Source organism: Gigantopelta aegis, chromosome 11 (genome assembly GCF_016097555.1).
Source record: "Gigantopelta aegis isolate Gae_Host chromosome 11, Gae_host_genome, whole genome shotgun sequence".
In the NCBI taxonomy this organism is placed as follows: Eukaryota; Metazoa; Mollusca; class Gastropoda; order Neomphalida; family Peltospiridae; genus Gigantopelta; species Gigantopelta aegis.
The window spans coordinates 17,441,946-17,467,061 of NC_054709.1; the positions used below are offsets into that span (position 1 = coordinate 17,441,946).

Here is a 25,116-nt window from a genome sequence, read left to right on the forward strand (position 1 = left end):
AATGCTAGTGTGATCAGAAGCAAATACCATTCTGTGATTAAAAAGAGAAACATCACGTTGACAAGAACGTGCATATCCAAGATTCACCATTCTGTGATTAAAAAGAGAAACATCACGTTGACAAGAACGTGCATATCCAAGATTCACCATTCTATGATTAAAAGGAAAAACATCAAGTTGACAAGAACGTGCATATCCAAGATTCACCATTCTATGATTAAAAGGAAAAACATCAAGTTGACGAGAACGTGCATATATAAGATTCACCATTCTGTGATTAAAAAGAGAAACATCAAATTGACAAGAACGTGCATATCCAAGATTCACCATTCTGTGATTACGGAGAAATATGACAAGAACAGGTCTATTCAAGATTTAATCTTCCTGTCATTAAAAAGAGAAACATCAAGTTGACAGGCCTACTCAAAAACAAGCCTCTCTTTAGGGGTTTGGGGGTAGGGGTTTTATATAATGTTTGTTTGCTTTTATTACTGATTTGTTGTTTGTTTTTTTATTTGTTTTGTTTTGTGGGATCTTTTCTGTGGGAAAACACCGGCCTCGGAGGTGTTGTGGTTAAGTCATCGGACTACAGGCTGGCAGGTACAGAGTTCACAATTCGGTACCAATTCCCACCCAGAGTGAGTTTTAATGACAGTTGCTAGATGTAAGGCCACTACGTACACCCTCTTCTCTCTCACTAACCACTAACAATTAACAACTATAACCCACTGTCCTGGACAGACAGCCCAGATAGCTGAGGTGTGTGTGTGTGTGTTTGTGTGTGTGTGTTTGTGTGTGTGTGTGTGTGTGTGTGTGTGTGTGTGTGTGTGTGCCCAGGACAGCGTGCCTGAACCTTAATTGGATATAAGCACGAAAATAAGTTGAAATGAAATGTGGGAAGACATAGAATTACCTCCAAAGACTTCGCCGAAGGGAATGCTTGAGTTGTATGAGTCTGGGATTCGCTTAGCCATGTTGGCATAATCTAGAGCCACGAACGCGTACTCCCCATTCATCAGTCCGTTTCTGTGAGCTGCCAGCATGAAGTGAATGATGTCCTGACCGTAGGCACACAACACAAATACTGAAATAGAAATGAGAATATTTCAACTAGCAACACAAATACTGAAATGGAGATGAGAATGTTTCAACTATCAACACAAACCCTGAAATGGAGATGAATATCTTTTAATTATCAATACAAACATTGAAATGGATATGAGAATGTTTCAGCTATGAACACGAATACGGAAATGGAGATGAGAATGTTTCAACTATGAACACTGTCACGGGGATCCTATAATACCCTTAACTGAATGAAAGACGATTATCAAAATATCTCTCCTAACTGTATATCTATTAGATCTCTCTGTAACGGGCGGTTATACCCGCTGGCTCGTCTAGGTATGATCAGAGATAAGATCTTATATAAAGTACATATTTATTATAGCACGTTTAGTTCACTAGAAAACACAACAAAAACACAATACACTTTGGAATCTGTATTAACCTACGCTGACAAATGTACTGCCGCAGTAGTTAATTAACAACAACAAATAATAACAACCCAGAACTGATCACTTAATTAGTTAATCTCCAGGAGAACTTAATTAATAAAGGAATTACAACTCTATTCCTAACTGGTTAATCTACTCGTTCAGTAACGTGTGATAATTGAGAAACGCTTCCAGGGGAACTTAATTAATAAAGGAATTACAACTCTATTCCTAACTGGTTAATTTTTAATTAACCCTTACTACTCATTCAGTAACCTTGTAACAGAATTAATACTGGTACCTATCACAATAAAGACAATAACCGACAGTTTACCTAGGTCCTCTAGGATGACTGGATAATCTTTATATATATATATATATATATATATATATATATATATATATATATCAGAACGGTGAGCCTACAGTATACTGCGTCAGATGACCGGCAGCACCGTCTAAATAATATTGGTATAATACAGTATTAAAATATTTAAAGTCACATCAATCACATCAAGGTTATACAACAGAGCAGAAATAAAATTATTTACCAGTCCGGACGGACAGCGATCCCCTGGAGCCTTCCTTATGTTTCTCCCCGATATCTCTAAAACCCTAGCTATTTATTAAAAATCCGAACCTCGCCTGGGGATACAAGGCGGTCCTCCCCCTATCAAGTGAATTTCCACAGCGACCAAGACGGCATATCTTTCTCTTAGATGACCAGACTGGCTGTCGCCACTTCGCTAGAGATTCCATGGTCGCGCGGAGGTATTACGTAACTACTGGCCACATGGCCTCCGCACCTGGGCTGGGTGTGTATTGGAAAGTACAGCTCGACGACCGTCGCGCGGAGGTATTACGTAACAAGTTGCCCACCTGTGCTAAGTGCATAATGGAACTGCACACGGCCGTCTAACACAATTAATATCGCCACAGGCGAAAACAAAATTAAGAGCATGTTCCGTCACAAACACAAACACTGAAATGGAGATAAGAATGTTTTAATTATGAACACAAATACTGAAATCAAGATGAGTATGTTTCAACTATCAGCACGGATAATGAACTGGAGATGAAAATGTTTCATCTATCCAAACGAATACTGAAATGGAGATGAGAATGTTTCATCTATCAACACGAATACTGAAAAGAAGTTGGGAATGTTTCAATTATCAACACGAATACTGAAATGTAGATGAGAATGTTTGAACTATCAACACAAACACTGAAATGGAGATGAGAATGTTTCAACTATCAACATGAATACCGAAATGTAGATGAGAATGTTTCAACTATCAACACGAATACCGAAATGTAGATGAGAATGTTTCAACTATCAACACGAATACCGAAATGTAGATGAGAATGTTTCAACTATCAACATGAATACTGAAATGTAGATGAGAATGTTTCAACTATCAACATGAATACCGAAATGGAGATGAGAATGTTTCAACTATCAACATGAATACCGAAATGTAGATGAGAATGTTTCAACTATCAACATGAATACCGAAATGTAGATGAGAATGTTTCAACTATCAACACGAATACTGAAATGGATATGAGAATATTTCAGCTATCAATGCAAACACTGAAATGGATATGAGAATGTTTCAACTATGAACACAAACCTTGAAATGGAGATGAGAATATTTCAACTAGCAACACGAATACCGAAATGAGAATATGTTAAATATCAACACAGACAGTGAAATGGAGAAAATGTTTCAACTATCAACACCAATACTGAAAGGGAAGGAAGGAAATGTTTTATTTAACGACACACTAAACACATTTTATTTACGGTTATATGGCGTCGGACATATGGTTAAGGACCACACAGATATTGAGAGACGAAACCCGCTGTATTAGCAGCAACAGATCTTTTATATGCATCATCCCACAGACAGGATAACACATACCACGGCCTTTGATATACTAGTCGTGGTGCACTGGCTGGAACGAGAAATAGCCTAATGGGCCCATGGACGGGGATCGATCCCAGACCGACCACGCATCGAGCGAGCGCTTTACCACTGGGCTACATCTCGCCCCTAATACTGAAAGTTAGGAGACAGGAATATTTGAACTATCAACGCGAATACTGAAATGGAGATGAACATGTTTCACCTATCAGCCTTAATATCGGAATGGAAAGAAAGAAATGTTTTATTTAACGACGCACTCAACACATTTTATTTACGGTTATATGGCGTCAGACATATGGCTAAGGACCACACAGAGTTTTTGAGAGGAAACCCGCTGTCGCCACTACATGGGCTACTCTTTCCGATTAGCAGCAAGGGATCTTTTATTTGCGCTTCCCACAGGCAGGATAGCACAAACCATGGCCTTTGTTGAACCAGTTATGGATCACTGGTCCGTGCAAGTGGTTTACACCTACCCATTGAGCCTTGTGGAGCACTCGCTCAGGGTTTAGAGTCGGTATCTGGATTAAAAATCCCATGCCTCGACTGGGATCCGAACCCAGTACCTACCAGCCTGTAGACCGATGGCCTAACCACGACGCCACCGAGGCCGGTAAAAAATATCGGAATGGAGATACAGACAGATGAGAATGTTTCAACTATCTGGTTGAAAATCGGATATTAACCTTGGCTACGTTTATTTGAAATACCAGCGGGCGGGATTTGGCTCAGTCAACTGAGTGCTCGCTTGTTTGAAGTGTTTGCGTCGCAGGATCGAACCACCTCGGTGGATCCATTCAACTGATTGGGTTTTCCCATTCCAACCAGTGCACCACAACTGGACAAAGGCTGTGGTATGTACTTTCCTGTCTGTGGGAAAATGCATATAAAAGATCGCGTGCTACATTAAAAAATGTAGCAGGTTTCCCCTACAAACTACATGTCACAATTACTAAATGTTTGACATCCAATAGCCGGTGATTAATTAATCAATGTGCTCTGGTGGTGTCGTTAAACAAAACAAACGTTTTATTCAAATGCCACACTAACCTCGTGTTTGTTTGGCTTCATTGGGCAGCAGTTCGTTGAGCTTTGACGTTTCTAAAACCATCCTCCGAACAACCATACCAACATTCATAAATTCCAGCTGAAAAGTAGAATGTTTTAAAGATTAAACAGACCCTGGTTTTCATATTTTTAAAAACGCACGTGCATCTGAGAAGTAACAGTTATGGAGTCGAGTTTTTGTCCACAGACTCTTGAATCACTCAGTTGTAACTCAGACTTGTAGATTAACCAAACTTAGTGTCCATATTCACGGGTTGAAACTAGGTTCTGCGCCTTTAACTAGACAAAACCAGGAGATGACATGATAAATGTTTTCATTTCCATTTACAGCTGTTTCAATTTTATAGTTGTATATTGATGAACACAACTTGTTAGGCCAAGAGAATGAAAGTTATAGATTTGCGTCCGAACAATTTTAAAAACATATGAGGCTTTTTTTCATTTTTCATTATTTTTATTGATCTATTATTTCCATAGTAGATTCAAGTCCAAATGTGGTCGACACATCAAGAGTTCGGCAATTTTCGTCAATGTTTGGAATATACTGCTTCCTTCTTGAGGATTCAATGCTCTACTGGGCTACACTTCAGAATTTATGACAGAGATGGCACGAAGGACCTCGTAGACATTACCACTATTAACGTTTGTGCCTGTTTTGTGCAAATAATGAAACATTTTGTAAATAATGAAACGTTTCAGCAGTACCTTTCACGGCATGCGGGCGGTGGACGCAAATCTATAACTTTCATTCTCATGGCCTTACTAATGGGAAAATGTAGCGGGTTTCCTATCTAAAACTATGTCAAAATTACCAAATGCTTGACATCCAGTGAATCAATGTATTCTAGTGGTGTTGTTAAACAAAACAAGAAAACGTTACCGTCAGCGAGGCCACAGCTTTCATCCACGCCGCCTGCAGACCGGTAACCAAGGTAACGCGTTTCCACCTGTAGACTTGCATAATGCTCATGAAGAAAACGCCTATCTCGTTAAAACTTCCGGTCGTGCGCACTAGAGTTCCATAGTCCTCACGATTGGTCAGCTCGTCGCTCCAACAGCCGAAGCTGATGACTGGAATACGCCATCTACTGGCCAGCAAGCCAACTGATTCGCAAACGTTGTCGCACGATGGACCTGGAACAGTAATTATCAATAATTAAATTTCTGTTAAACTCATTAAAACATAACGTCATCCCATTGATCCAGGGCCCGTGCTTATAAAATTTAAAGTATAGACTTTAATAAAGTCCAAACTTTAACGTAATGCTATTTGAATGGCGTTGCCATGATGTTAAAGTCTGGACTTTATTAAAGTCTAGACTTTAAGGTTTATAAGCAGGGGCCAGACGTAGCAACCGGAGTTTGTTCATTTCTCGATGAATGTGAAAATTACGTCGTCAGGGGACGTCATATCTGATGACGTTATTTTGTATGGGAACGTTTTCTTAAGGCCACCGCAGACACTTGCAACTTTGTTGAACCAGTTATGGATCACTGGTCGGTGCAAGTGGTTTACACCTACCCATTAAGCCTTGCGGAGCACTCACTCAGGGTTTGGAGTCGGTATCTGGATTAAAAATCCCATGCCTCGACTGGGATCCGAACCCAGCCTGTAGACCAATGGCCTAACTACGACACCACCGAGGCCGGTAAAATTCGTTTCAAGACGAAAAAAACAAAAAAACAACCGTGATGGTATAGCCATAAAATCTGTTTATACTAGTATACAATCCGGAGTTTATTACTGCACCCCCCCCCCCCCCCCCCCGACACTGTTTTTTCAATGTTGAAATAGACCAACAGGTTCGCCTATTGCATAAATAGTCTCGCCCGAAAATTTGCATGCTCCCGAATAACGCTATAAAAGGCGAAGTGTAATTGGTCGATATTTAAATTATTATTTATAGATGAAATGTCACCTGGACATGAGAGTCCACGCAATGCTGTTAGATCTACCGGTGAGACCAGTAGAGCTAATTTTAATCAGATTGCCAACAGTCTTAACACACTAGGAGATTATTGTAAACGCTGGCACCTCCAAATAAATATTAAAATATCCAACACCATGATCATCCAAAGAGGTAGACAGAGCAATATTCATAATTTAACATTAAAGGGACATTCCTGAGTTTGCTGCACTGTAAGATGTTTCCGAATATTAAAATATTTCTACGATTAAACTTACATATTAAATATATTTTCTTGTTTAGAATGTCAGTGTCTGTATATTCAATGTGTTTCTGGTCGTCTTAATATTTGTAAGAAGCCTAAACAAGATTTTGTCTTCAAATAATTTCGTACGTACGAAAAAATACTTTTTAGGAAATAAAATGAAATTTAATATACAAATATCAGAACGATCAGAAACACATTTAATATACAGCCACTAATATTTTATGCACAAACATATATTTGATATGTAATTACAGTCGTCAAAACATCTCTGTTAGTCGATAGTATCTTATAAATTGCAGCAAACTCGGGAATGTCCCTTTAAACTCGGAAGGATTAAACAGCACGAAAGAAAGAAAGAAATGTTTTATTTAACGACGCACTCAACACATTTTATTTACGGTTATATGGCGTCAGACATATAATTAAGGACCACACAGATTTTGAGAGGAAACCCGCTGTCGCCACTACATGGGCTACTCTTTCCGATTAGCAGCAAGGGATATTTTATTTGCGCTTCCCACAAGCAGGATAGCACAAACCATGGCCTTTGTTGAACCAGTTATTGACCACTGATCGGTGCAAGTGGTTTACACCTACCCATTGAGCCTTGCGGAGCACTCACTCAGGGTTTGGAGTCGGTATCTGGATTAAAAATCCCATGTCTCGACTGGGATCCGAACCCAGTACCTACCAGCCTGTAGACCAATGGCCTAACCACGACGCCACCGAGGCCGATTAAACAGCACGACTGAGTATACAGTTATCAAGGCAACTTCACACCTACCAGAACAGCACTAAAAACTATTAAAGCACTCTTATGGTTCATAGGTCATTTAACGGGATTAACCCTCCCACCTGCTACATGTATACGGTATATAATACATTATTTGACATACTAAATGTATTCATTGTTGCTGAAACGTTTCACCGAATATTTGATAGACAATTCAAATAAAGGGAACTAACTCCTGTGGACATTTCAGTTGGTTTCGCCGGTTTATTTCCTCCCGTTCGAAACATCCGCCCCCCCCCCAAATCCCCCCCCCCCCCCCCCCCCCCCACCGTCAAGCCATCGGACATAAGGCTGGTAGGTACAAGGTTCGCAGCCCGGTACCGGCTCCGAACCAGAGTAAGGGACGGTCCATAAATATCGATGTGTTTCACAATCCGAACAATGTTCGGAAGGGGGGGGGGGGGGGATTGCTTTTCAGGTAAAACATCGGTCCATCGAAGGTCAATGTTTCGTACACATTATATCAATGTTTTTATGTTAGGATTAGGGAAGGGGGGGGGGTGAGGGAGGGGTCAAACCCAATCCTAACATTGTTAGGATTATGAAAACCATTGACATTTATGGACCGTCCCTAAGTTTTAACGACTCAGTGGGTAGGTGTAAAACCAGTATACGCTCTTCTCTCCCACTAACTACAAACAACTAACCCACTGTCCTGGAGAGACAGCCCAGATAGCTGAGGTGTGTGCCCAGGACAGCGTGCTTGAACCTTAATTGGATGTAAGCAGGAATTTGAAATGAATGAAATGTACGGGCAGGTTCTGATTCGGGGCGCCAGAATTTGTAGCTAATCGGACGGAATATCCGCCTGGAATGTCAGCCAATTTCGACTCCCTGTACTAATAGCTAATCACTACCCTCCCCCACCCACACACCCCTCCCACCCCCCCCAAAAAAAAAAAAACCCCCAACAACAACATAATAATAATAATTTTAAAAATCATGGAGTTGCGTGCCAATGTTAGCGTGCTTGAACCTTAATAGGATATAAGCTTAAAGTTTGTTTTGTTTAACGACACCACTAGAGCACATTGATATATTAATCATCGGCTATTGGATGTCAAAGATTTGGTCATGTTTGACATATAGTCTCAGAGTGGAAACCTGCTGCATGTTTTCCATTCGTAGCAAGATATCTGTTATGTGCACCATCCAACAGACAGGATAGCAAACACCACAGCCTTTGATATATCAGTCGTGGTGCACTGGCTGGAACGAAAAATAGCCCAATGGGCCTACCTACGGGTATCGATCACAAACCGACCGCGCATCACGCGAGCGCTTTACCACTGGGCTACGTCCCGCCCTTTGGATATATAAACATTTACATGTATATCGATTGAAATGAGAAATTACCTATTACAGCATGGATTGCATTTGATGCGTTCCTCATCTGGTGTGTAACCATTTCGACGAACTCGTAAAGACCAGTTCCCCGATCACACCGGGTGTCGTTAATCATGAACGCAAACGTGTGGCCTGACCGCATCAACTCTGAAAACACACCAACAGAAAGACGGTAGGAAGGAAATATTTTATTTAATGACGCACTCAACACAATTTATTTACGGTTATTTAAAGGAGACAGGACACCAAACCATATATACGGCGTAATGAATTGTTTGCCGTCATAAACCACAACACGCAACTACTGCGCTCCCCTTATTGACTAAGTTAAGCGTGCCAGTCTTGGTTGGGTGTTTTTTTCGCCGATTTCCGATGTTTGCCGGAAACTGTCGACAATTGATGAGCTAGACCCGTGACGTCATCGATGAGAGGAAAACTAAAGAAACTACCAAGCAGCATGGACGAACTTAGCGATTCGAGTGACAAAGAATTGTGTCCAGTTTGTGTTTTTACCCCAAACCTAAGACGCGCAGCTGACCGGTGCCTCGCAGCGAGCCGGGCGTTAGATTAATGCAGTCTTTGACGCTAACTTAATCCATTACACACTACATGTCTTTTGGTGTCCGGTCTCCTTTAACGTCGGACATATCGGACATATGGATAAGGACCACACATATATGAGAAAGGGAACTTCATGGGCTACTCTTTTCGATTAGCAGCAAGGGATCTTTTATATGCACCGTCCCACAGACAGGATAGTACATACCACGGCCTTTGTTAAACAAGTTGTGGAGCACTGGCTGGAATGAGAAATAGCCCAATGAGCCCATCGACGGGCATTGTACCACTGTCAAAAGAAATAGTTAAAGTTTAAGTTTATTTGACTCCACTAGATGACATTTATTTATTAAACATCGGCTATTCGATGTCAAACATTTGGAAATTGTGATATATGCTCTTTGACAGGAAACCCGTTACAATTTTCCATTAGTGGGATGTTATCTTTTATAATTATATGTACCATCCCACAAACAGAATAGCTCATACAACGACTGTACCTGTCTCTAACTCTCTATCTCTCTCTCTGCCTCTTCCAGGCTGTCTCTCTCATTCTGCCTGTCTCCATTCTCTCTTTTTCTCCCTCTTTCTTTCTCTCTCTCTCTCTCTCTCTCTCTCTCTCTCTCTCTCTCTCTCTCTCTCTCTCTCTCTCTCTCTCTCTCTCTCTCTGTCTGTGTCTGTCTGCCTCTCTCTCTCTCTTTCTCTCTCTCTCTCTCTCTCTCTCTCTCTCTCTCTCTCTCTCTCTCTCTCTCTCTCTCCATCCTCTCTCTCTCGCTCTCTCTCTCTCTCTCTCTCTCTCTCTCTCTCTCTCTCTCTCTCTCTCTCTCTCTCTCTCTCTCCACATGACTGTACATATTTCGTTTTAATGTACTTTTAAAAAATACTCCGGTTATAAAAATAGGATATATAAAAAAAATTGGAGAAAAGAAGAAAGAAAACTATTTCCATTACTTGCCAACGACGGGTCTAGCTCCAGCTTGGTGAGGGTGACATTGAGGGCGGCTTCCACCTCAATGAGGCCCATTCTGCGGGGCCCTGTCAGGGGCACGAGAACCGCCATCGTGTAAGTCAGGGTTGAAGCGCATGGCAGCTGGAGCGCCAACAAAGTCAGTAGCAACATAACTGCAACAACAAACAACAACATATCATTTTGTTGTTGCTGGCCACAGACCACAATTAATTTCACTATATATTTCTATATAGCCTTAGTGGCTTTAACATTTTTATTAATATCAGCAGGCTCGTTGATTTTGGTATGTACCTTTGCCTGCCTGGGGGACACATACCCTGAAAAGGACAACCCCTGTTGTCCAGCTCTTTCTCCCAGCATATTTGTTTAAACAAACACACCCTCTAAACCTGGCCGGAGTACACCCATTTTACACAATAAAGCATTACTTTTGCATGGGCCGGAATTACCACAAACAAGTCTTCAATGTCAACAAGTTACTCATATTTACAAACTACATGGTCTCCCGTGTCAACTTCAGTCTAATAGTTGCCACTTCATAGCTGTCTGCCATGAAATAATCACAGTCAAACCACAGACTACTTGCGCGGACAGATTTCCGGACAACCAAATGGGAAGATAACTGTAATCTAAGGCCTTTCTCGTTGATTTTGTTTGCTGAAATGTGTTTGTTTGTACGAAAATGAATAATTTGAACAAAATGAAAGTAAAGTGTGATTTTAAATGTCAAAAATAACTCTAATAGTGATATATATGTTGTAGTTTTTAAAAACTAGGGTCTGTCACTTTAAAAGCAGTTTCTACTAAGATTGGAATTATGAGCTACATTCTTGTTAGTGCAGGGAATCCCTCTAGCAAATTTAAAATGGCGGGCAATATTTTTTATGTTGTATTTGTAAGATTTATTTTGTTAATAATGCTACAAATACTTCAATCCGGATTTAGTGATTACAGTAGGTTATACACTTTTGGTTTGTATGTCCATTTGTTGCACTATTTCGGTTGAGAAATGGTTAAAACATGGTGCCACACGTTTTCAATACCAGCTATAAATGTCTGAGTAAAATTAAAAAGCAAAATATTTAGATCGCCTTTCTCTTGGAGGTGAGTAGGTGCAGTGAGTAGGCGGGCGGGGGTGGAGGTGAGTATTAATTTTATAAAATCATACATACATACATACATAGTGTGGGTTGCCCCCCCCCCCACCTCCCACACACACACACACACCTCCCACCCCAATATAAAATCCTGGCTACGCCAGAGGCTTGGTGAGTGGAGAGGGCAAAAGGGAATCCGGGACAATGAAGACGGATCAAACGCATATTTTCTTCATTTTTTTCCAATATATTTTCCAGGGGACATGTCACGTCTCCCCCTATAAACTTCCAGGGGACATGTCTCGTCTCCCCCTATAAACTTCCAGGGGACATGTCTCGTCTCCCCCTATAAACTTCGCTTGCTACAGTTATGACCCCCTACTAAAATTGAACCAGAGGGCTGCAGAATACAATTTTTATTCCAAATATACTCTCTCTCTCTCTCTCTCTCTCTCTCTCTCTCTCTCTCTCTCTCTCTCTCTCTCTCTCTCTCTCTCTCTCTCTCTCTCTCTCTCTCTCTCTCTCTCTCTCTCTCTCTCTCTCTCAATATTTATATATATATATATATATATATATATATATCAATAGAGGATAATAAACGAGTTACCAGTTATTATCAAATTTATGTCCCGAGTGAAATAATTTTCAGTTGTCACGAGCTTTAGCGAGTGACAAATTAAAATTATTTCATGAGGGACATAAATTTGATAATAACTGGTGCCGAGTTTGTTATTCTATTTATTACCGGAGCTATTTTTTTCTCTAAAAGCCTTTATTTTCGACACACGCCACTTTACTCACTGTTCTGAGTATTTCTATAACAGACGTTCATAGATAATTTTCAAAAACAAAAGTTCTCTTTATTCTGGTACAAAATATCTAATGAACTGCATTAAAATGACATTTTGTTATAAATTTAACATCAAAATCAGACAACCGTAAATGAAAACTCTTTAAACTACATGACGTCATTGTGTGCGTTTGCCAAATCGTGATGACGTCATATTTAGTACCGACAAGGTCATTGGTTTGTAAGCGTCAAATTATCCAATAGTATTGTTCGTTAGACCAATGCATGATAATTTCTAAGTGAGAAATTATGATTTTTATTTTCCCCGTTATGAGTGCCTGCTGGGTAATAAATATATATTCTGAACAAAAAAAGAAACTTCCGATTTGTACATATAGTATTTGTTGTGTTAAAGAATTCATTGTGTAATGAAATTATATAGGTAGTATTAGCCTTGAGCTGTATTATCAGGATTCGGTCAATTTGTTTTACTTGTCTTACTGACATTGTTGTCAAGTGAACGAAAACGCTTCAAAATTTGTAAACAAATTAACGTTTTTTACATTGTAGCATTTTTAGTATGCCAAGAATACCCAATAATTTACGCGAACGGGCGATTGGCATGCTTGATACTGGCATGTCGACAGAAGACGTTGCAAGGCATGTTGGGAGTTCTAGTCGAGCGATACGAAATCTTCGCGTAAGATTTCGAACGACAGGAAGCACCAACGACTTGCCACGTCGTGGACGTCCGCGTGTTACAACGCGTGGTCAAGACCGCTATATCATGAACACGCATTTGCGCAATCGATTCCAAACTGCCACTGCTACTGCTGCTAACACACCTAGGCTTCATAATAACTGAATCAGTGGGCAAACTGTTCGTAATCGTCTGCGGGAGAACGGTTTACATGCACGACGTCCTTACGTCGGATGCGTTTTAACGCAACGTCATCGTCTAAATCGTCTTAATTGGGCACGTGTACACACTCGTTGGATACGGCGACGCTGGAATACCGTTCTTTTTTCGGATGAATCCAGATTTTCTTTACAACGTGGTGATAGCAGGGTGCGCGTCTACCGTAGGAGAAATGAATGCTATGCTGACTGTTGTGTTCTTGAACGAGATCGTTTTGGGGGTGGGGGTTGTGTCATGGTCTGGGCAGCCATTGCCCATGGTTATCGTTCACCACTAGTCGTCATTGATGGCAATTTAAATGCTCAACTTTACCGCGATGACATTCTCGCTCATCACGTCATTCCTCTGTTCCATAACAACGCCAACATCTCGATTTTTCAGCATGATAATGCCACCTCTCATACAGCTAGAGACACTGTACATTTACTTAGGACAAATAACATTGATTTCATTGATGACTGGCCCGCTAAAAGTCCTGATCTCAACCCCATCAAGCATGTCTGGGATAGTCTGGACAGACGATTGAGGCGTCGTCCCAACCCACCCGCTAACGTCAACGAACTTCGTCAAGCGCTCATTCAGGAATGGAACAATATTCCACAGGCAGAAATCAACACTTTAGTCAATTCTATGCGCCTGCAATGCACTGCAGTGGCCAATTCAAAAGGTGGTCATACCCGTTATTAAGTGGGTTGGGTTTTTTTTAACCCCTACCACACTTGGTCAAAATTTCTCCCAGTTTCTATTAACCTATGACCATGCACCAAACGATGCATCATGGAACACTCTTTAAACGCATATTATAAGTTGTAGATGCATCACGAGGGGTATATGGCTTTTTATGTACCCTCTGTGTGTTCGTTTACCCCGAGCCGAAGGTAAAAGAGCACACAGAGGGTACATAAAAAGCCATATACCCCGAGATATGCTTCTACAACGAATTTATCTTGCCGACATGTTAAACCATATAGCCAAATAAGCAAAATAACGCCAGACAATAATTGTTAACAATTTATTAACGGAGCCATACCACGCGGACGCGAACGAAACCACTTGCCAGTGACGAAAAATAGTTCCATCGATAAACGAGTTTTTAACTTCAAATGTTTGTAATACGAAATTGTCTGAAACAGATATTAATAAAAACAACAACTTTGTTTTATCAGAAATGTATGTAGTAAAAAAATTAAAATATTAAAAAAAAAAAAAAAAAAAAAAAAATGTTGCTAATCGCGCATTAATACAATAACACCACGGCCGTAATTAGGTGGCCGAGTTCAACATTGCAGCTTTTAAAAGTATTGAAATAGTGTATTTTATAGTAAAAATAAAATTAATTAAGTGTACTTCATTGATTATCAATGTTATTTTTAATCTAATTATTGCTTTAGCATTAACTGGGGTGGCTGGAAACTTGGAAATTACAGACGGGGTATAAGAGAATTGGCTCCGCCCACAGGGGTATAAGGGATTTGTCCAACGGCAAACAACTAATGAGATTAAAGAATTTTACATGAAGGCGAGATAATCTACGATTTTGAGATAATTGAATTTTAAAGTTTAAAACTCTGTAGTAATGCAATCGTGAACTATTATGTATTAATACCTATGCAAGAGTGTTTTACCAACAACCCTTAATAGCTTGCCATAATTACAGAGTTGTATGTCATCGTGTTACTGTGGCATTGACATAAACGACTTTTATGACATTGCCTCACATCACACGTTATTTACCTCTATTTTATGTTTTTTGATAATATACTCTTCAAAAAAAGAAACGCAAAAGGGTACAAATGGGTTATAACTCCGATTTTATGTTTCCTACCGGTTCATGCTTTGTGAATATAAGGTCATTGCATGTCCCGAACACATTCCCACGGTTACATTCGATAAAACGCAGCTACTGTACAATAAAGTTCCAAAATGTGAATATTCGCAAAAACGCAGCCACGTGCAAACCATGTCACCACTGCACGTGCGTTGTCTGCACGTGCAACATGAACACCGACAGTATAAAAGTGCAGGGTGTTCGCTTGCCTGGCCTCTGTATCTGGCCGACAGTTGACAATCCAGGACATGCCACGTCTCAGTGAACCGCAGAGAAACAATGCCATCGGCCGACTAGACGCAGGCGAATCCAGAACGGCCGTTGCCAGGGCATTCCATGTGTCCCCAAGCACCATCTCCAGACTGTGGGACCGTTACCAGTAGCATGGATCAACACGTGACCTCCCTAGATCCGGTCGACCACGGGTCACTACCCCCGGGCAGGACCGCTACATCCGGGTACGCCACCTTCGGGAACGATTGACTACTGCCCACCTCCACAGCCGCAGCAATACCAGGTTTGCGCAGGATATCCGACCAGACCGTACGGAACCGCCTACGTGAGGTAGGAATTCGTGCCAGACGTCCAGTTCGAGGTGTCATCTTAACACCACAACACCGTCGACTCCGACTGCAGTGGTGCCAGATTCATCGACAATGGCCTCAACTGCGATGGAGACAGGTGTGGTTCAGTGACGAGTCCCGATTTCTGCTCCGACGTCATGATGGAAGATGTCGCGTGTATAGGCGTCGTGGTGAACGATATGCGGCAAACTGCGTGCAGGAAGTGGACAGATTCGGCGTGGGTAGTGTCATGGTGTGGGCAGCCATCTCACACACTGGCAGAACTGACCAGGTCCACGTGCAGGGCAACCAGAATGCACAGGGCTACATTGACCTGATCCTCCGGCCACACATCGTTCCAGTTATGGCCAACGCCAACGCAGTGTTCCAACATGACAACGCCAGGCCTCACACAGCACGTCTCACAACGGCTTTCCTACAGAACAACAACATTAATGTCCTTCCTTGGCCATCGATATCACCGGATTTGAACCCAATTGAGCATCTATGGGACGAGTTGGACCGACGCCTCCGACAGCGACAACCACAGCCCCAGACCCTGCCCGAGCTGGCAGCAGCCTTGCAGGCCGAGTGGGCCACCATCCCCCGGGACGTCATCCGTACTCTGGTTGCTTCAATGGGCAGGCGGTGCCAGGCAGTTGTCAACACACGCGGAGGCCACACCCGGTATTGACTCCTGATGACCTTGACCTTGGTGGTGTGTCCTATCACTTACTCACAATGGACTAGAGTCAATTGTGAACAATCCTGCAACATTTGGTAATTATCGGACTCACCATTCAATAATTAAATCAATTCTCCAAATGTTACGACAATGTGGTTTTGCGTTTCTTCTTTTGAAGAGTAGAAAGAAATGTTTTATTTAACGACGCACTCAACCCCTTTTTATTTACGGTTATATGGCGTCAGACATATGGTTAAGGACCACTGATAATATGACGTCTGGTTCACATTGACTCCACATTATTTTCGTTTCATTATTTACTACTTTCCATTTGCTATAATATAGTGGATGAATAATTATAATTATAATAATAATCAATAATTCGATCGAATGTGAGGTGTGTAACTATTACACACACACACACACGCACACACACACACGCACGCACACACACACGCACACACACACACACACACACACACACACAAGTTTGCACTTCTTTAAATGTAATTCTCAAGTATTATGAAATATATTTACTAACATTACCTACAGAATTATGCTATTAAGAAATCATTTTTGTTACTATGGTTACCTGGTAGTCTTCGCGAATGACTGCACCCGGTGACGGGCCGCTTACGCGTGCCGTCTGCGGGGACTTCGAGAGTAACTGTAGCGTGAGGTCGTGTGATTAAGAACCGCTTCTGTTTTCGGTGGATAACTAAAGTTCAAAATGTTAAAGTGTGCATTTTTAACGACACCGCTAGAGCACATATATTTATTAATCATCAGCTGTTGGATGTCAGGCATTTGGTAATTTCGACATTATAACCATAGAGAAGAAACACGCTACATTTTGTTTCCATTAGTAACAAGGGATCTTTTATATGCACCATCCCAGACAGGATAGCACATACCACGGCCTTTGATATACAGTCGTGGTGCACTGGATGGAGCGAGAAATAGCCCAATAGGCCCACCGACGGGGATCGATCCCAGAACGACCACGCTTCAAGCGAACGCATTACCACTGGGCTACGTTCCGCCCGTGGGTAATTAAGAATTCAAAAAGAAAATGTCGGTGTGCCCATTGGGCTGTTTCTCATTCTAGCCAGTGCACCACGACTGGTATATATCAAAGGCTGTGGTATCTGTTATCTTGTTTGTGGGATGGTGCATATAAAAGATCCTTCGCTACTAGTGGAAAAATGTAGCGGGCTTCCTCTCTAAGACTATATGTCAAATTATTAAATGTTTGACATCCAATAGCTGATGTTTATTAAATTAGTGTTTTCTGGTGGTGTCGTTAAAGAAAACAAACTTGTTTGGGGGTTAAACTAGTAAATATTATTTACTGTTTATCATTGTTTGTTGTAATATATTAAAAATGTGAGAATTCCCTCATTCGGTATTTCATGGAAAAAGCCGAACTAAAGAATAGGAATTCCCCTTATTCCGTGTATTAATTTCACGAAGAAAGAGTTCATTTGTTATTGCACAGAATTTTATATTAATGAAATTATTAGTCACTTGAAGTTATATATATATTTTAATAAATTGCAAAGTTCTGTGCCAGTTATGTGTTACAAATTTGAATTGTTTGGCGCATATGTTTGTTAAAATTTGTTTAAAATGTTTTTAAAATACGTCTTTAATGGTTTAACTACTACAGTAGCAATATCCGATATATGTTAACAATTTGACTGTTTTTCACTGTATCCTATATTATTAATCAACTAGTCGCAATATGTTACAAGCGGTCCGCATCATACACGTCATAACAGGGCTGTAACTGTATTTGCCCCGGTCTCTAACACGAATTGTATTTCCGGTATATTTTTGTGTTGGGTAACAATGGGAAGACTGCTTCACTTTGTTAGGAATAATCATCGAAATACTCATTTTTCTTTATTCGGAAACTTTTTATTTTATTTTATTTTTTTTATTATAACACTATAAATTCGCGATTTTTTAAAAAGTCGATTTTACATTAGTGCTGTAATGATTATATCCATGTTTGCCTATTACTGCCAAATTATTTACAAAACAATTTGTTTAGGAGGGTGGGACGGACTATAGATTTAATTTCTATATTTTCGGTCACTGACCAAATCTTTAGCTTTTTGGGACGGAACTACTTCTACAATAGTTATGATCAGTAAATGGATGTTGTATTGCTCCAAATTACTTGTTCTTTTACTTACACTTTTATAATATATATATATATATATATATATATATATATATATATATATATATATATATATATATATATATATATATATATACTACTCAAAAGAATTTAAGGGTCAAAAATTTATAACCAAACAAGTTTCAGAGTGTATTAGATTGATGATGTAAACTACACCAAAATGTTATTTATTGTTCCATATTTACAAAAAACCACAAATAAACGTCACTGTATACAAGAAAGTCACATGACATGCTGTCAAAGTTGAAGGTTGTCAAACATGGATTTTACACATTAGAACATTCGTTTAATAGTGTGTGAATCCACCCCTGGCGCGAATACACTCGACACATCGTTGCCTCATGCTGTTGATCAGACGTCTGAAGAACTCTTGGGGAATGGCCTGCCACTCTGCCATAAGAAGTTGACGCAGATCATGAAGGTTGGCCGGAGGGGCATGGTTATCCCGAACTCTCCTGCCTAATTCGTCCCAGGCGTGCTCTATTGGGGCCAAGTCAAGCGAATATGCTGGCCAATCCATCCTGGCGATACCTTGTTGTCTGAGAAAGTCCGTTACCACCCTGGCGCGGTGGGGTCTGGCATTGTCATCCTGCAGAACTGCCCCGCCGCCAATCTGCTGAAGGCCTCGGAGAACCAGCGGCCGGATAATCTCATTCAGATAGCGGATTCCATTCAGATTGCCATCCACCACATAGAGGGGGGTCCTGTGGTGGATAGAGATGCCGCCCCACACCATGACGCTGCCACCACCGAACTGGTGACGTTGTCTAAACGTTAACGTCAGCGAAGCGCTCCCCAGGACGTCTGTAGAAACGTACCCGACCGTCGTTGAAATGGAGACTCATCAGTGAACATCACTCGACCCCACTGAACACGTTGCCACCGCAGTTGTAGCGTGCACCAGTGGCGTCTGGCCGTTCTGTGACGTGGTAGGAGTGGTGGTCGAACAGCCTGGCGACGGCAGCGTAGATTATTGGCTCTCAGACGATTGCGTATGGTTTGATCAGACACTCGAGTTCCAGTCGCAGTCCGCAGATTGTCACGTAATCGGCGTGCAGTGGTTGTGCGTTGACGTAGAGCCATGTTGGTGATGTAGCGGTCCTCTCTATTTGTAGTGCTTCGGGGTCTTCCCGAACGTGGACGATTTCGAACAGAATTCGTTGCTTGATACCGTTGCCACAGTCGGCCAACGACACTCTGACTGACACCAAGTCTCAGGGCAACATTTCTTTGCGTATTGCCATCCTGAAGCCAAGCAATAGCCCTTCCTCGATCTTCGATAGTCAGTTGAAGTCGTACCATTGTCGAATTTGGAGTGTGCATCGTACACGAACGCAAGCTCCAATTATACGGAAATTCAGCATTGGGAACATGGAATACACGTGCAAAGCGTGCAAATGAAGCGCTTTGTGAAAAAGCAAGTTATGGCCACTTAGCAGACCTTTCGCTTTCGCCCTAATTTACGTGCAAATGTAAGCATGTTTTCGCCATTAGAACTAGTCGACAGTGTCAATGACAGTGGATTTTAATTCATTTATGGGTTGCTTAGACCCACTTTCGTCAAAATGGAACAATACCATGCGTGACATTACGGTCTAGCTAATATAATTAACATTCAGAAAATAATGTCGAAAATATCGTCTGACCCTTAAATTCTTTTGAGTAGTTATATAAAAGATCTATTTTGTTTTGACGCATGGGTATTGTAAGTGACAATTCATTCAACACATGTGCATATACTACTCTGGAGAACAGTAAAGTTGTGAAATAAAAGAGTTCAGTTCAGAAAGTTTTCGTTTTATGTGGATTGCAGTATATATAAAATAACTGGTTACTGTCTTAAGTTATCGACTTTATCCTGCTCACATTCTGTAACATTCTCTTTGAGAATGGTCAATACAGCATACATTTTTTTTTATAGTAAAAGTCAGTATCTATCTATGATATTTGTATGTTTGCACAGTTCTTTACACTGTTTTCATTTAAATCTTGAATTTATAAATTGATGTTGATCATCACCTTATTTGTTTACATTACCATAGTGTGACACCCAATAGCCGATGTATTTTTCGTGCTGGGGTGTCGTTAAACATTCATTCATTCATTCATTCATTATCCTGCTCAGGTGAAATGGCGAATGGCGAATAAAACCGATATCATAGACCTTAACAAGTTATTCTCTATGTGGACGTTCTTATATTATTGTATGGCATGGCTCTTGTGACCGGGTCATCGCTGTGGAACAACCAGTCACAAGAATCAAAAGTTATTCACAACATACGTTGAACACGATATTCATCTATAACGGGTCATCTCGTACATGGGTGTGTAATGAATAGGTTTCCTCTAAATATAGTTGTCTGTCCTTCTTCTTTTACTTATTTTCACGTTCAAGCACGCTGTCCAGGGCACACATCTCAGCTGTCCAGGACAGTTGTTAGTTGGTTAGTGGTTAATGAGAGTTAAGAGGGTGTAGTGGTCTTACACCTATCCACTGAGTCGTTAAAACTCGCTCTGGTTGGGAGCCGGTACCGGGCTGCGAACCCTGTACCTACCAGCCTTATGTCCGATAGCTTAACCATGACACCACCGATGCCGGTAATATAGTAGTCAATTTCCTCGTGACATTCAGACAGGAAGTATGAAATAGTCTTGAGCACGAATCACTCATTCCCGCATACATGACTCGTTCATTTATCTTCAAGAAGGATCTTCGACCTCAGTGTGAGCGTTGTCAGTGTACTCCTGACGTTACGCCACATTTTGGTGGAGTGCAATAATTTGAGAGAAACTAGAAGAAAAAAAAATCTCTGGAAGAAGAAATGTTATGAAGTCATTTTGAGTCCATCCTGAACTTTTGTTGCAATTTCTTCGTGGTGCTGAATTTTATTCTAATTTTTAATTTTACCTATCTGTGATATTTGTAAAAAATAAATCACAATAGGCCTACTTAACAATGTGTTTAACTTTAAAGGGACATACCCCAGTTTTTAAACACTAAGGCATATTGTTTACTTTTAGAGACGTTTTTGATAACTGAAATAATACTGTACTTAGATTTTATTTTTTAGATTATCCATTTTCGCACATTCGAAGTGGTTTTGGTCATCCTGGTGTTTTTAATATCACAAAATACATTTCTCATATTTTTAGAAACGCACGTGCGTTTGAGAAGTAACAATTAAGGAGTCGTGTTTTTGTCTATTTTTAGAGGGTATTTCACCATTTCAAAGTCACAGTCTCATATTTCACTCAGTTGTAACTTTATCCAAATGTGTTACAGGTTTGTAGATTAACTGAACTTAAAGGGACATTCCTGAGTTTGCTCCATTGTAAGATGTTTCCGACTATTAAAATATTTCTACGATTAAACTTACATATTAAATATATTTTCTTGTTTAGAATATCAGTGTCTGTATATTCAATGTGTTTCTGGTCGTCTTAATATTTGTAAGAAGCCCAAACTGGATTTTGTCTTCAAATAATTTCGTACGTACGAAAACACAATATTTCAGGAAATAAAAGGAAATTTAACCTAGTACAAGTATTAGAACGATCAAAAACACGTTTAATATATAGCGACTAATATTTTATGCAGAAAAATATATTTGATATGTAATTACAATGGTCAAAAAATATATATTAGTCGATAACATCTTAAAAATTGCAGCAAACTCAGTAATGTCCCTTTAAGTGAAATTAGGGTCTGTCCTTTTATGTTTAGGGATGTTTATTTCGTTGTTGATACACTTTTTTTTTCTTCTTTTCTTTTCATTTACAATAGTTTGACACCCAGTAGCCGATGTATTTTTTTTTGTGCTGGGGTGTCGTTAAACATTCATTCATTCCTCAATTCATTCAGACGAGAATTATAGGATATTAAACGAGCTTCCATTTCGTATCATGTTTATGTCCCGAGTGAAATAATTTTCAATTGTCACGAGCTTTAGCGAGTGAAAATTAAAATTATTTCACGAGGGACATAAACATGATACGAAATGATAGCGAGTTTAATATCCTATTTATTACTCATAATCTATCTTAAATTATATTACTCATCTCGTTTCGTTGACGTTCCTGTAAGGTTGTGCGCCAGTTGATAACGTCGTCGTGTGACGTTAAACGTGTTACATCCCACTTGGCGTTCTAGTGGGAATATCACTTTGATATGTACCAAGATATTTTTAACCATATGGGTAATAAACGTGTTTATGTTATCAATGCGAGAAAAAATTTAGTGGATATATTTCAGGGCACCTGGCTATAGCAGACGACAACCTCGTGGCAACATTCAATATTAGTAAAATTTGAGGTTTCGCTCCAGCCCTAGGGGATCAGTTGCTCCCCCCCCCCCCCCCATCCCCTGTCTGTTACGCTTATGCTGGCCTAAGTTCAGCCAGCGAACGTTTCGCTAACGTTCGCGAATTATTTGATTGGTTCTCGACGTTGCCATTTGGTTTAACGTGAAGCGCATAAACCAGTCTAGCTGACGTTTTTCTGCTCGGGATGACTGAACGTAGCTCTCGTAGGCGGGGAAAAAACATTTTAGTTTTCAGTCACATGTTGCTTGCACATTTTGCTGTTAACAATACCATACTGCATGACAGGAGAACAATATACACACACTTTTGTTTGTAGCTACAAATATAACATATTTTCTAGATATGGGTCCGAAGTGGGGGGGGGGGGGGGCGGATTCGCGGATCAAGGTTGCCAAGAGTACTATTCCAACAACTCTGAAATTAATGTACACCCTTAGTTGAAAATCAAATATATAACTCCCCCCCCCCCCCCCTCCCCCCATCGAACATCTTGTTCGCCAGGACAAAATGTAAAACAGACTTTTGCATACGGATACATATACATATTATTATTTGGCCTGGAATGAAATATTACTTCAGATGCACTCAAACCGGGACCAATGTAATCACCAGAAAAACCCTATTTACTAAGATAATAATACATAATTGTTTTAACGTTAGATGAAAAAAGAAAAAAAGATAGAAAAGAAAAGAAAACTAACACTAGACCGCCTGCGCTTGGCAGCGTTCGGTCTACTAAACGCTCCTAATTACCCGTTAGTTTTCGTGAAAGTTTGCTTCCATCTTCCTTCTTTTTCCTGAGCGCACCAACACGGAATTGATACATCTCGCAGAAGAGACGTTGAAGAGATGTCACTGTGAAAGTCTGCTGCTTACAGTTGAAATTAAGAGTAACCGCGTAAAGATAACTAGAGTCACGTGGCTTTCATTGATTAAAATATTATTTCCTGGTAACAATTTAATACGTGTGCTGATTAATTCTGGTAGTCTTGATGAAGATCGGTTTATGAGGAATCATGGCGTAATGTAATTAATCTTGTTAATAGTTATCGCGTCATCTGAAATATTCTATTACTGTTTAACTTACAGCTGCTTTGGAAACGGAATTTATTGCATGGCTATTGCCTGGTTTCCATAAATGCTTCAACGTGTCGCCGACCGAATGCAGATTGACGCAGACCAAAGCAAAATGTCTATGGCAACAGTATCAAACTACAACAGAGAGGCGACGAATCGGGGAAAGTTGAAATCTGCGTTGATCTTCCTACAGTAAATATTTTATGGAAACCAGGGGCTTAATTCACAAACCTCTCTAATGCTCTTTTTTTTTTTTTTTTTTTTTTTTTTTTTTAAAAACGTCGCTTAGACCGTGCATATATTTTTGCTTAGCACGAAAGGGTTCGCAAAGTTGCAAGGGTTTATAAAATAGGCCCCATGCTTATAACGTTTGCCTTCAGAGCGATTTTGGATGGAAGCATTTCAGTCGATTGAATGATTTTTTCATCGCCTTGTGAATAATATAACACAATTCGTAAATCAAATTTACGTGATGTCCTGTCAGTGAAAAAGGTTTTACTTGTTTAGCATGTTTTGCTAGGTTCAGACTATCAACTGGCTCGACAGAGTTGGCCAACGTTCTGCTCTCAAGACTTCAACGGTTTTCTAATTACTAGTCTGATTCTCGTCGTTTAACCCATTAGTTGTTAATCTGAGTGTAGCCGTCATAAGTCGGGAGTTGGGGGAAATTACAACAACCGTCGAGATGGCCAACTTCGTCGTAACAGTTGACATTCTGAGCCTAGCATTAGAGAAAAGATCAGTGGTGAGGCCGGTGTGTGTGTGTGGGGGGGGGGGTTGGGGGGGGCGGGGTGGAGGGGTGTGGACAAATAAAATTCGTATCATCATAATCATCAGTATAATAATTATTGTAATGAAATACCTTCATCAGTATAATCAGTGTATTCCTTTCCCCGGGGAGGGGCGGGACGTAGCCCAGTGGTAAAGCGTTCGCTTGAGGCGCGTTCGGTCTAGGATCGATCCCCGTCGGTGGACCCGTTGTGCTATTTCTCGTTCCAGGCAGTGCTCCACAACTGGTGTAACAAAGGCCGTGATATATACTATCCTGTCTCTGGGATGGTGCATATAAAAGATCCCTTGCTGCTAATCGAAAAGAGTAGCCCATGAAGTGGCGACAGCGGGTTTCCCATCTTTATATCTGTTTGGTCCTTAACCATATGTCCGACGCCATATAACCGTAAATAAAATGTGTTGAGTGCGTCGTTAAACAAAACATTTCCTTCCTTCCTTCCTTTCCCTGGGGATAAAACGTCTGGCGATGTGAAAGAAATCTGTGTGCACTCAA

General features: G+C 40.5%; 1 protein-coding gene across 1 annotated transcript; it reads right to left on the bottom strand.

Moving 5' to 3' along the window:
* Window positions 1–364: 364 nt before the first annotated feature.
* On the bottom strand, window positions 365–23,580 carry LOC121385056 (atrial natriuretic peptide receptor 3-like). The gene is made up of 8 exons (XM_041515592.1): window positions 23,508–23,580; window positions 16,816–16,941; window positions 10,323–10,493; window positions 8,823–8,960; window positions 5,379–5,632; window positions 4,481–4,577; window positions 914–1,084; window positions 365–384 (listed from the first exon to the last, which is right to left on the bottom strand). Exons 1-8 carry the CDS (start codon window positions 23,578–23,580, stop codon window positions 365–367), a joined length of 1,050 nt encoding a protein of 349 aa, XP_041371526.1.
* Between the last annotated feature and the right edge of the window lie 1,536 nt (window positions 23,581–25,116).